Source organism: Opisthocomus hoazin, chromosome 9, assembly GCF_030867145.1.
Source record: "Opisthocomus hoazin isolate bOpiHoa1 chromosome 9, bOpiHoa1.hap1, whole genome shotgun sequence".
Classification (NCBI taxonomy): domain Eukaryota; kingdom Metazoa; phylum Chordata; class Aves; order Opisthocomiformes; family Opisthocomidae; genus Opisthocomus; species Opisthocomus hoazin.
In genome coordinates this window covers 26,893,026-26,906,433 of record NC_134422.1, presented here as the reverse complement: position 1 = coordinate 26,906,433, position 13,408 = coordinate 26,893,026, and the positions used below count along the sequence as shown (strand labels likewise).

The 13,408-nt window shown below is 40.9% G+C and overlaps 1 protein-coding gene across 32 annotated transcripts in view; it reads left to right on the top strand.

Moving 5' to 3' along the window:
- Positions 1–13,408, top strand: part of TTN (titin) — a 245,384-nt gene that overhangs the window by 185,962 nt on the left and 46,014 nt on the right. For all 32 annotated transcript variants that reach the window (XM_075430105.1, XM_075430099.1, XM_075430122.1 and 29 more), the window contains 21 exons: positions 74–394; positions 501–785; positions 993–1,292; positions 1,610–1,912; positions 5,168–5,443; positions 5,560–5,859; positions 5,950–6,252; positions 6,478–6,777; positions 6,905–7,192; positions 7,281–7,577; positions 7,666–7,968; positions 8,062–8,367; positions 9,135–9,422; positions 9,525–9,815; positions 9,911–10,198; positions 10,373–10,963; positions 11,056–11,160; positions 11,660–11,857; positions 11,939–12,235; positions 12,343–12,930; positions 13,024–13,326. In XM_075430105.1, the coding sequence (XP_075286220.1) occupies positions 74–394; positions 501–785; positions 993–1,292; positions 1,610–1,912; positions 5,168–5,443; positions 5,560–5,859; positions 5,950–6,252; positions 6,478–6,777; positions 6,905–7,192; positions 7,281–7,577; positions 7,666–7,968; positions 8,062–8,367; positions 9,135–9,422; positions 9,525–9,815; positions 9,911–10,198; positions 10,373–10,963; positions 11,056–11,160; positions 11,660–11,857; positions 11,939–12,235; positions 12,343–12,930; positions 13,024–13,326 (6,531 nt within the window). The remainder of the gene's footprint in view (positions 1–73; positions 395–500; positions 786–992; positions 1,293–1,609; positions 1,913–5,167; positions 5,444–5,559; positions 5,860–5,949; positions 6,253–6,477; positions 6,778–6,904; positions 7,193–7,280; positions 7,578–7,665; positions 7,969–8,061; positions 8,368–9,134; positions 9,423–9,524; positions 9,816–9,910; positions 10,199–10,372; positions 10,964–11,055; positions 11,161–11,659; positions 11,858–11,938; positions 12,236–12,342; positions 12,931–13,023; positions 13,327–13,408) is intronic.

The window sequence follows — 13,408 nt, the reverse complement described above, 5'->3', positions numbered from 1 at the left end:
GTTTTAATGTTAACAAAACAGATTGCTAAATTGTATAGGTGTCTTCTTATCTGTAATTTTTATTGTCTTTCAGAACCACCTGGTCCTCCCACAAACTTGAGAGTGGTCGATAGCACAAAGAGTTCCATAACCCTTGGCTGGGGGAAACCAGTGTATGATGGTGGTGCTCCAATTATTGGATATGTTGTGGAAATTAGACCAAAAGTTGAAGGTGCTGATCCTGAAGCAGGATGGAAACGATGCAATGTTGCTGCCCAAGTTATTCATACAGAATTTACAGCCACCAGCCTGGATGAGAACCAGTTATATGAGTTCAGAGTTTCTGCCCAAAACCAGGTTGGCCTTGGCCGACCAGCTGAACTGAAAGAAGCTGTGTCTCCCAAAGAAATACTTGGTGAGTTTTCCCATCCTCTTTATTACATACAGGCCTTATTTGCTCTGGTTTTATTTTATTTCTTGTGCTAAACTTTGTATTTTATTTCTTTAATTTTGTCTTTCAGAACCACCTGAGATTGAATTGGATGCAAGCATGAGAAAGTTAGTCACAGTCAGGGCAGGATGCCCTATTAGACTTTTTGCCATTGTTAGGGGTCGCCCAGCACCAAAAGTCACCTGGAGGAGAATGGGTGTTGATAATGTTATCAGAAAAGGACAAGTTGATCTGGTTGACACTATGGCCTTCTGTGTCATCCCCAATTCAACACGTGATGACTCAGGCAAATATTCACTGACACTTGTTAATGCAGCTGGAGAAAAGGCTGTATTTGTGAATGTCAGAGTCCTGGGTAAGTAATGAGAGAAATACCTCTACACAATTTTTTAACTATGTTGAATGTTCGTTGCAGGAATTTTTATGACCCCCAGATGCTACAGTTTTTGAGCACAGCTGTATAAGCTAACATTAACTCCCCTTGTGTAGGAAGCTGTGAGCCCCCTTTAATTTTAACTGATTAAAGAAGAAAAGACTAGTGTAAATTGAAATTTCTTTATAGATACTCCTGGACCTGTGTCGGACTTCAAGGTTTCTGATGTCACCAAGATGTCATGCCATCTTTCATGGGCACCTCCAGAGAATGATGGTGGTAGCCCAGTGACTCATTACATCCTGCAGAAACGTGAGGCTGACAGGAAGACCTGGGGAACAGTCACTGCAGAACTGAAGAAAACTAGCTTCCAAATAGCTAACCTTGTGCCTGGAACTGAATATTTCTTTAGAGTAACAGCAGTGAATGAATATGGGTCAGGTGTTCCAAGTGACATACCAAAACCAGTTCTAGCAACAGATCCCCTAAGTAAGTATGCCTTTATGCACATTTTATGTTTTTGTCTAATTTTAATAAGATTTTACATTTTTGGAAAGTTTATGTTTCTAAACTGAACAATGCTACTAACTACTCAATGATAGAAATAAATATTTCTGTGTCAGTTTCTTTCAAATAATACTATCTATGAATATAGTACCTTTGTAATTATTAAGAATTTTGCTCTTTTCCATATTGTCCTTGTTGAATTAGCATGAATAGCATCTAATAATTCAGCAAGTACTCAGTAGTCAGAAAATCTTGGAAATTCAACGTTTAATATATTTCTTTTTTTTTTTCCCTGAAAGGTGAACCTGATCCACCAAGAAAACTTGAAGTTACTGAAATTACAAAGAATAGTGCTACTTTAGGCTGGCTGCCACCACTGCGTGATGGAGGCTCTAAAGTTGATGGGTACATTGTTAGCTACAAAGAAGATGAACAACCAGCAGATCGCTGGACAGAATATTCAGTTGTTAAAGACCTCTCCATTGTTGTAGCTGGTCTGAAAGAGGGAAAGAAGTACAGGTTTAGAGTGGCAGCTAGAAATGCTGTAGGAGTAAGCTTGCCAAGAGAAACTGAAGGAATATTTGAAATTAAAGAACAACTCAGTAAGTAACAGTTCAAATACTATCTATGTTGCAATATTCTGCTTTAATAATGAAATGAGCAACAATTCTGGTTCTTTGAGTGAGTCCCAGAAAGACATACGCTTTATGAAGTCATCTGGAGAGCTATGGCTAACTGTAATGAATATTTTGACAGGTCAGAAAGGATGAGAGTTGATCACTAATTCAGAATTAGTAAAGAATTTTGCAGACATGGTTTCAGTTGGAACCAGAAGCTAGGAACTAAGGAGAAATAATAAAATGAACTTCAATGAACTCAAAATGAGAGAAAAAGAGTCAGAGTGGTAATTTGAGAGATAAATGGGGCCAAAATTGGGAGCTGTTTTAAGAGAAAAGAAGTTGTTTCTATTGTAGAGTTGGTTGAGAATATATAAAGTAAAAGGCAGGGAGGACAGGTTGGTCTAATTAAGGTGGTAGGGTCCCTGAGGCACAGGAAGACATAGGGGTAAGGGGCAGATGAGAAGAACCTTCTTCATTTGTGACATGGAAAGAGGAAGAGAAAGGTACTAGGAGCAAAAGAGAATGAAAACTAGCCTAATGGCAGAAAGCGAAGTACACCAAACATAGTGCCAGGTTTCTTTTGGAAGAAACTGGAAAGATTTTGTGTGAAAGAAGAGGGCTGACTTTGCCCTCTTCAAGGAGCTACTGGGAGGAATCCCGTGGGACAGGGCTCTCGAAAGCAGGGGGGTCCATGAGTGCTGGTCGCTCTTTAAATGACACTTCCTCCATGCTCAGGAGCAATGCATCCCCCGAGAAAGAAATCGAGCAAAGGAGGCAGGAGACCTGCATGGTTAAACAAGGAGCTTCTAGCAGAGATCAGGTGGAAGAGAAAGGTTCATGGAATGTGGAAAGAGGGGCAGGCCACTTGGGAAGAGTACAGGAACATGGTCAGAGCGTGCAGGGATGCGACGAGGAAGGCCAAGTCCCACCTGGAATTGAAGCTGGCAAGGGATGTCAAAAACAACAAGAAGAGCTTCTTCAACTACATCAGCAGCAAAAGGAAGGCTAGGGACAATCTGGGGCCGCTGCTGAATGAGGCGGGTGTCCTGGTGATGGAGGATGCGGAGAAGGCAGAGCTACTGAATGCCTTCTTTTTTTCAGTCTTCAGTGCTAAGACTGGCCCTCAGGAATCCCAGGCCCCGGAGGTAAGAGAAGAAACCTACAGAGAGGATGACTTTCCCTTGGTCGAGGAGGACTGCGTGAGGGATCGCTTAAGCGATCTGGACGTCCACAAATCCATGGGCCCCGATGGAATGCACCCATGAGTGCTGAGAGAGCTGGCGGATGTCATTGCTGAGCCACTCTCCATCATCTTTGAGAGGTCCTGGAGGACAGGAGAGGTGCTCGAGGACTGGAGAAAGGCCAATGTCACTCCAGTCTTCAAAAAGGGCAAGAAGGAGGACCCAGGGAACTACAGGCCGGTCAGCCTCACCTCCATCCCGGGAAAGGTGATGGAGCAGCTTATCCTGGAGGCCATCATCAAGCAAGTGGAAGAAAAGAAGGTTATCAGGAGTAGTCAGCACGGATTCACCAAGGGCAAATCATGCCTGACCAATCTAATAGCTTTCTACGATGACATGACTGGCTGGGTAGACGAAGGGAGAGCCGTGGATGTTGTCTACCTGGACTTCAGCAAGGCTTTCGACACAGTGTCCCATGATTCCTCCTAGGGAAGCTGAGGAAGTGTGGACTGGATGAGTGGTCGGTGAAGTGGATAGAGAACTGGCTGAATGGCAGAACTCAGAGGGTTGTCATCAGCGGCGCTGAGTCTAGTTGGAGGCTGGTAACTAGTGGTGTCCCCCAGGGGTCAGTACTGGGCCCAGTCTTGTTTAACGTCTTCATCAACGACCTGGATGAAGAGTTAGAATGTACCCTCAGCAAGTTTGCTGATGACACCAAACTGGGAGGTGTGGTAGACACACCGGAAGGCCATGCTGCCATTCAGCGTGACCTGGATAGGCTGGAAAGTTGGGCAGAGAGGAACCTGATGAGGTTCAACAAGGGCAAGTGCAGGGTCCTGCACCTGGGGAGGAACAACCCCATGCATCAGTACAAGCTTGGGGCGGATCTGCTGGAGAGCAGCTCTGCGGAGAGGGACCTGGGTATCCTGGTGGACGACAGGTTAACCATGAGCCAGCAGTGTGTCCTGGCTGCCAAGAAGGCCAGTGGGATCCTGTGGTGCATCAAGAAGAGTGTGGCCAGCAGGACGAGGGAGGTTCTCCTTCCCCTCTACTCTGCCCTGGTGAGGCCCCATCTGGAGTACTCTGTCCAGTTCTGGGCTCCCCAGTTCAAGAAAGATGAAGAGCTACTGGAGAGAGTCCAGCGGAGGGCTACGAGGATGGTGAGGGGACTGGAGCATCTCCCCTACGAGGAGAGGCTGAGGGAGCTGGGCTTGTTCAGCCTGAAGAAGAGAAGGCTGCAGGGGGACCTAATATGTGCTTACAAATATCTGAAGGGTGGGTGTCAGGAGGATGGGGCCAAGCTCTTTTCAGTGGTGCCCAGTGACAGGACAAGGGACAATGGGCACAAACTGAGGCACAGGAAGTTCCGTCTGAACATGAGGAAGAACTTCTTCCCTCTGAGGGTGACGGAGCACTGGAACAGGCTGCCCGGGGAGGTTGTGGAGTCTCCTTCTCTGGAGATATTCAAGACCCACCCGGACAAGGTCCTGTGCAGCCTGCTGTAGGTGACCCTGCTTCAGCAGGAGGGTTGGACTAGATGACCCACAGAGGTCCCTTCCAACCCCTACCATTCTCTGATTCTGTGATTCTGTAGGAGAAGGGTCGTACTTGAAGAATAATTCAAGGATATGAAAAGACTGACTGTGGAAATGGTTTTAGTTCAGTGAGAACTTCAGTCTTTCTTTTCTCCTCCTTCATATTTGTCTTGTAGAAAGTCAGCAATAAGTGAACAACAAATTCCAGATATAAAGAGGAATTATGTGTCATGTATTAATAATGTAAAAGTCTCTACATAAACATGTGAGAAGGCAATCCCAACTCAAAAATATTCTCTTATAAACTGTACAGGAATGCAAAAGTAAGACTGGAATAGACATTGCCCACTGCAGAATCTCTAGCTGTCCATAAGTGGAACCTAAATCAAATTATCAAGTCATTCCTAGTTTTGATTCCACTTGAGAGAGAAGCAGAGAACTTTTACATGACAACATAAGAAAAAGTAAATTAATATGTCACATAAGTTGAATTTATATATCTGTGTGTGAATTTTTTTCAGTCCCACCTAAGATCCTGATGCCTGATCATGTTCACATTAAAGCTGGAAAGAAACTGAGAATTGAAGCTCATGTATATGGGAAACCTCAGCCAGTCTGTAAATGGTTGAAAGGAGATAAAGATGTACTTACATCCAGTCGCCTTGCTGTGCATAAAGCAGAAAAGTCTTCTGTTCTTATCATTAAGGATGTGACTCGAAACGATTCTGATTTTTACACGCTTACTGCAGAAAATAGCTCTGGTACTGACAGTCAGAAAATCAGAGTGATAGTCATGGGTATGTTCCATTTCATTATTTTTAAATCCAGCTTTATATAAAAATAGTTTTAGTATATTGCAGTGGTTGCCATTTTCTTTCATCCCTTTTTTCTTAATATACTTTTTTTGGGGCAGATAAACCAGGTCCACCGCAGCCTCCATTTGATATTTCTGAAATAGATGCTGATGCTTGCACTCTTGCATGGCATATACCTCTCGAAGATGGCGGCAGTAATATTACAAACTATGTAGTTGAGAAATGTGATGTAAACCGAGGAGACTGGGTAACAGCTTTAGCTTCTGTCACAAAGACAAGCTGCAGAATTGGAAAACTAATTCCTGGAGAAGAGTATATGTTCCGTGTTCGTGCTGAAAATCGTTTTGGAATTTCTGAGCCTCTTAATTCTGGCAAGATGATTGCAAGGTTCCCATTTGGTACGTCACTTTTTGATAGCAGCTTTTCTCTTTTTAGTCCTCCTAGTAAGAAAGCATGTGATTGATAACCATCTTTCTATTTCTTTCTAGATGTTCCTAGTGAACCAAAGAATGCACGTATTACCAAGGTCAATAAAGACTGCATTTTTGTTGCCTGGGATAGACCAGATAGTGATGGAGGCAGTCCAATCACTGGTTATCTCATTGAGCGCAAAGAAAGGAACAGCTTACTGTGGGTGAAAGCTAATGACACAGCTGTGCGCTCCACAGAATACCCTTGTGTGGGGCTCATCGAAGGTCTTGAGTATACTTTCAGAATTTATGCATTGAACAGAGCTGGAGCAAGCAAACCTAGTAAACCAACGGAGTTTGTCACAGCAAGAGCACCAGTTGGTAAGTCAAACATACAAATAATTTGCAACAGACTCCTCTTTTTATGGTCATTTTCAATATATCTGCAGCTCTTCATGATCTTTGCTCTCATGTTTACATTTTCATGTTTACCATGACTACACTGTGAGTGCACTCTGTGGGTATGCTGTAAATACGATCCTGTCATTTTTTAATATGTTAGCTTTTTCAGCAAAACAGCCTATAACTTGATCTTATTTTCCTTAGATCCTCCTGGAAAACCTGAAGTTATTGATGTCACTAAGAGTACCGTGTCACTGGTATGGACAAGACCAAAACATGATGGTGGTAGCAAACTTATTGGCTACTTTGTTGAAGCTTGCAAGTTACCTGGTGATAAGTGGGTTCGGTGCAACACAACTCCACATCAAATACCCCTAGAAGAGTACACTGCTACTGATTTGGAAGAAAATGCTCAATATCAATTTAGAGCAATTGCAAAGACAGCAGTTAACATTAGCCGACCTTCAGAACCCTCTGATCCAGTGACCATTCATCCAGAAAATGGTAAGAAATGTAAAAGTGTCTGAGAACTCTGATAAGAATCTATGCATATTGAATCAACACACTCCTATGAAGAATGAGATGTTTATCTCTTACTAGATTGATTAACTCTAGGGCTTTTTCCTTTCAGTTCCCCCCAGAATAGAGTTGGATCTGTCTATGCAATCACAGATTACAGTAAAAGCTGGAACTAATGTGCATCTGGAGGCAAATGTATATGGCAAGCCAATGCCAACAATCACCTGGAAGAAAGAAGGAGAAGTTTTAAAGCCGTCTGAAGGTGTTAAGATCACCACTAAGAGAAATCTTGCTACAGTTGAGTTATTCAGTGTTAACAGGAAGCAAACAGGAGACTATACTATTACTGCTGAAAATGCAAGTGGATCAAAGTCAGCAACCATTAAGCTTAAAGTACTTGGTAAGCTAAAGACTGTCAGTATACACATTTATAGTTAAATGATGTAGCAAAAGATAGAGATATAACAATGTGATGTTAATTCTTCTAGATAAGCCTGGTCCACCAGCCTCCGTTAAAATCAAACACATGTATGCAGATCGTGCAATGCTTTCTTGGGAGCCTCCTCTGGAAGATGGAGGTTCAGAAATTACTAACTACATTGTAGACAAGCGTGAAACAAGCAGACCAAACTGGGCCCAAGTCAGTGCCAATATACCCATTACAAGCTGCACAGTGGAGAAACTAATAGAAGGACATGAGTATCAGTTCCGCATAAGTGCTGAAAACAAATATGGTGTTGGAGACCCTGTCTTGACTGAACCAGTAGTTGCTAAGAATCCATATGGTAAGAGCTTTGTGGGATAGCTTCATTAGTCACTGTTTTTTGTGTACACTTATGAATGTGAACATAACCTTCAAATAAATCTTTACAGATGTACCCGGACCTTGTGATCCACCAATAATTAGCAATGTAACGAAAGACTTTATGACTGTTAGCTGGAAGCCACCAGCTAGTGATGGTGGATCCCCAATAACTGGTTATATACTTGAGAAGCGTGAAACTCAGGCTCTTAACTGGACAAAGGTAAACAGAAAGCCTGTCATTGAAAGAACTGTTAAGGCTACTGGACTCCAAGAAGGAACAGAATATGAGTTCCGGGTGATAGCACTGAATAAGGCTGGACCTGGCAAGCCTAGTGCACCTTCTAAAGCAGTGTATGCTCGTGATCCTCAATGTAAGCTGAAAGTCTCAGTTATTTTCCATGGTTATTTCCAAATACTTTTGCACAACATTTGGTATGATAACTTTATGTTATTTTATTTCTTAGATCCTCCCGGCCCACCTGCTTTCCCAAAAGTGGTTGATACTACTCGTAATTCAATAAGCCTGTCATGGAGCAAACCAGCATATGATGGTGGAAGCCCTATTATTGGTTATCTAGTGGAAGCAAAAAGAGCTGGCACAGACAACTGGGTCAGATGCAACCTACCCAAGAACTTACAGGCTACGCAATTTGTGGTAACAGGGCTGATAGAAGACACAGAGTACCAGTTCCGTGTTTATGCTGTCAATAAGATTGGATACAGTGATCCAAGTGATGTTCCTGACAAACACACTGCTAAAGACATTTTAAGTAGGTTCACTGAAAACAAATGACCTTGTTGACTTTTGCTTTAATTCATGGAACGAGTTCCAAAGACAGGGTTTGTCACAGATCACAGAAGCAGATTAATTTGGAATGTGTCATTTCTCAAAAAATGTAGGCTAAAAGTGGCTAATTTGGAAGAGAATAGAACTGTGTAGAATCTGACTGGTGTCTGCTTTTTTCATTTGTATGCTAGATACTCTTCTGCCTCCTATTCTGGGTCTTCAAGAATTTTTTCTTTCTCTAATCCTAAAATTAGACTTTCTAAATCTCTCTTCTGTTCCTAAAATTTTCCGTCTTCTTCATGTCTTCTAAATAATTTGAAGCCAAAATTACTATTCTAAGTATCTGTGTGGAACACTATTTAATTGCTTCCTCAAGAGCCATGCTGGCTTCTATATGCATTTTGCTGTTTGTACAAAAGCATTGCTTCACAGAACTGTCTTGGTTTGAGATAAGCAGTACAGCTCAGGAGGCTTTCAAACTCCTTTGAGTTCTGGAGGAACATTCTTCATATGATAAGAGATGCAAAAGATGGAAAATACAGAAAAAAAGGAAGTTAAATCAGTGCAAAAAGATGCGAAGTGCATCTTGAAGTGGGAGTCAGGACACTAACTCACTAACATCATCACGAGCATGAGAAGAAGTTGGTTAATCTAGTGAGGTGCCAATAAAGAGGTATTTTTTGTCACAGTAACTTTAGTGATAGTCTTAAAGGTGATGTTTTATTTGCATGTATTTTATTAAACACACAGTTCCTCCTGAAGGAGAACTTGATGCAGAACTAAGGAAAGTCCTTGTGTTACGTGCTGGAGTCACAATGAGACTTTATGTGCCAGTAAGAGGACGTCCACCTCCAAAGATTACATGGTCTAAAGTGGGTGCTAACCTAAGAGACAGACAAGGTTTAGACATCAAATCAACAGATTTTGATACTTTCCTGCGTTGTGAAAATGTAAACAAATATGATGCTGGAAAATACGTCCTCAGTCTGGAGAACAGCTGTGGCAAAAAGGCATACACCATTGTTGTAAAAGTACTTGGTAAGTGTCAAGATTTTCCCCACTATATTTGTTAACTTTTTAACTCATAATTTTTTGTATTTTGTTTACTAAATCAAATATGGGGTGGTTGTGTTTGTCTAGATACTCCAGGCCCTCCAATTAATCTGATTGTAAAGGAAGCATCTAAGGATTCTGCCTTCATTACATGGGAACCTCCACTAATAGATGGTGGCAGTCCAATCACAAATTATGTTGTTGAAAAACGTGATGCAGAAAGAAAGTCATGGTCCACAGTAACCACAGAATGTCCAAAGACAAGCTGCAGGATAACTAACTTAGAAGAAGGCAAATCTTACTTCTTCAGGGTTTTTGCTGAAAATGAATATGGTATTGGTGATCCCTGTGAAACTCGTGATGCTGTTAAAGCTTCTGGTAAGAAAAATTAATCCATTTCACCTATTTTGGTACTCAAATATTTTTTCAATTTTAGCTTGAATGGACACTTACTATGCTTTTCTTCCTTCTAGAAACACCTGGGCCAGTTGTGGATCTAAAAGCTTCAGCTGTAACAAAATCATCATGCAATTTAGTATGGAAAAAACCTATCAGTGATGGTGGAAGCCGTATTTTTGCATATGTTGTTGAGGTCCTGATTGGTGAAGATAAATGGCAAGAAGTCATGCGGGCAAAGAACCTCCATTTTTCAATGAGAGACCTAAAAGAAGGACAAGAATACACTTTCAGAGTGAGAGCCCAAAATGATGCTGGACATGGAACTCCAACAGAGCTCACAATTGTGGCAAGAGATGATGTTGGTAAGAAGCAAATTAAGATCATTGATTTAATGCTTCACTTACCCAAATTATATTTATTTTATGCTTACTATCATTACTGTGTGTACATACAAATAAGATGCCTTTTAAAAAGCATCTTAATTTTATCACAGAGTTTATGCTTAGTTGAATGATCAGTTTCTTTTATTTTTACAGTGGCACCTGATCTTGATTTGAGAGATCTACCTGATTTGTGCTACATAGCTAAAGAGGGTAGCAATTTCCGTCTTAAAATCCCAGTTAAAGGCAAGCCTGCCCCAACTGTAACTTGGAAGAAAGATGAAGACCAGCCACTTACTGAGAGTGGAAGAGTTGCATTTGAGTCTACAGCTGTTAACACCACACTTGTAGTACATGACTGCCAGAAAGCCGATGCTGGAAAATACACAATAACTCTGAAAAATGTTGTTGGCAGCAAGGAAGGCACTATTTCTGTGAAAGTTGTTGGCAAACCTGGCATACCAACAGGTCCAGTGAAATTTGAAGAAGTCACAGCAGATGCCATAACCTTAAAGTGGGGCCCTCCAAAAGATGATGGTGGTTCAGAAATCACTAACTATGTCCTAGAGAAGAGAGATAATGTAAACAATAAGTGGGTGACTTGTGCCTCTGCAGTCCAAAAAACCACATTTAGAGTTACAAGACTTCATGAAGGAAATGAATATACATTCAGGATCAGGGCTGAAAATAAATATGGAGTAGGTGAAGGTCTTAAATCTGACCCTGTCATTGCAAAACATCCATTTGGTAAGTATCCATTATAATTTTCAAAACTGAAAAAAAATGTTTTAGGCGTGATATTTATTTTTAATGTTACTGCATTTTTTTATATTGTTTAGATGTGCCAGATGCTCCTCCACCTCCCAACATTGTTGATGTTCGACATGAATCTGTAGCTTTAACTTGGACTGATCCCAGAAGAACTGGAGGCTCACCAATCACAGGTATATCTCCAAAAGCCTCCCTAGTATTTGAGTTCTTAATAGTTCTTTCTCTCTGTTGAAGGATAACATAAAACTATCCGGTGTTTGTGGTTTAAATTGAGTGATTGATTGACTGATTGATTTAATTGTTTTACTTCCTACTCTTTCTCTATGATGTATTTTTTTAAAAATGTAACTTAAAAGTCAGGAAGAGACTAACTAAGAAACAGTATTTTTGCACAAAGCCAAAACATCTAAAGAAAGAAAAACAAACTCACCTATATATTACATTAATTGGGTCTATAAAATTAGCAATTTGCATTTACAAGCATCTTGTCATTGCAGTTACATACATCTGTAATGTATGTCCACATCCATTTCTTCACCTGATTTTCAGTGTTCCTCTTGCACAATTGCCTATGTGACATGCCATACAGGCAGTATGATGTTTCACAGTGCTATGAGAAATTAAGATTTCTAGAAAACCCCTCAAATTTTCGTGTCACCATTTATCTTCTAGGTTATCACATTGAAGTCAAAGAAAGAAATAGTCTTCTGTGGAAGAGAGCGAATAAAACGCCAATAAGAATGAAAGACTTCAGAGTGACAGGGTTAACTGAAGGTCTGGAATATGAATTCAGAGTAATGGCAATCAATATGGCTGGAGTAGGTAAACCAAGTCTGCCTTCTGAACCAGTTGTGGCACTTGATCCTATTGGTAAGTCATCAGGAGAATCAAAAGGAAAATTCTGAAATTTTAAATAACTTTTGTTTGATCACTATTTTTTTTTCCTTCTAGATCCTCCTGGAAAACCTGAAGTTATCAATGTAACTAGGAACTCAGTAACACTCATTTGGACAGAACCAAAATATGATGGTGGACATAAGTTAACAGGGTATATTGTTGAAAAGCGTGATTTACCCTCAAAAACTTGGACAAAAGCTAATCATGTGAATGTTCCAGACTGTGCATTTACTGTAACTGACCTCACTGAAGGTGGCAAATATGAGTTCAGAATTAGAGCGAAGAACACTGCTGGAGCTATCAGTCCTCCATCTGAATCCACAGAAACCATAATATGCAAGGATGAGTATGGTATGTAGATGGTATTAAAAATATATATTTTTATTTCAATGATTAATATCAAATAATCTTTTTTTTCTATGTTCTTGTTATAACAGTTGTTATGTTTGTTTTGACAGAGGCACCAAGCATTGTTATCGATCCTACTTTGAAGGAAGGTTTAACAGTAAAAGCTGGAGACACCATTACAGTGTCTGCTATTAGTATCCGTGGCAAACCACCTCCAACTTCAGCATGGTCAAAAGCTGGAAAAGATTTTCGACCTTCAGAGCTTGTACACATTGAAACCACACCAACTTCTTCAACTCTAACTGTCAAATATGCAGCCAGAAAAGATTCTGGAGAATACACAATCACTGCAACCAATCCTTTTGGCACTAAGCAGGAGAGCGTACATGTGAAAGTTTTAGATGTTCCAGGACCTCCGGGGCCTATTGAGATCAGCAATGTTTCAGCAGAAAAAGCGACTCTTACATGGTCACCTCCTGCAGAAGATGGTGGATCACCAGTCAAATCTTATGTTCTTGAAAAGAGAGAAACTAGCCGACTGCTCTGGACATTGGTTGCTGAAAATATTGAAAGCTGTAGGCATGTTGTTAGCAAGCTTATTCAAGGAAATGAATATGTTTTCCGTGTCTCAGCAGTAAATCAATATGGCAAGGGTGAACCAGTACAATCGGAACCAGTTAAAATGGTAGATAGATTTGGTACGTAGAACAAGCTGAGAAGTTTCACCGTGTTTTTATTAATCTCTGAAGACTTGATTTTTGTTTTAACAGTACTTTTTTCTTCCTTATCAGGTCCCCCAGGCCCTCCTGGAAAACCAGAAGTAACAAATGTGACTAAAAATACTGTCACAGTTACTTGGAAAAGGCCGGTAGATGATGGTGGAAGTGAAATCACAGGTTACTATGTGGAGCGAAGAGAAAAGAAAGGTTTAAGATGGGTCAGAGCAACAAAGAAACCAGTTTCAGATCTTAGATGCAAAGTAACTGGTCTCCTGGAGGGAAATGAATATGAATTCCGTGTCAGTGCAGAGAATAGAGCAGGAGTTGGACCACCAAGTGATGCTTCAAACTCAGTCATATGCAAGGATGTTGCATGTTAGTAGCACCCCTTTTTTTTTTTTTGGGGGGGGGTGGGTGGAGAGAACATTCAGACAGCGTGAGAGTGGCTTCCTCTGTA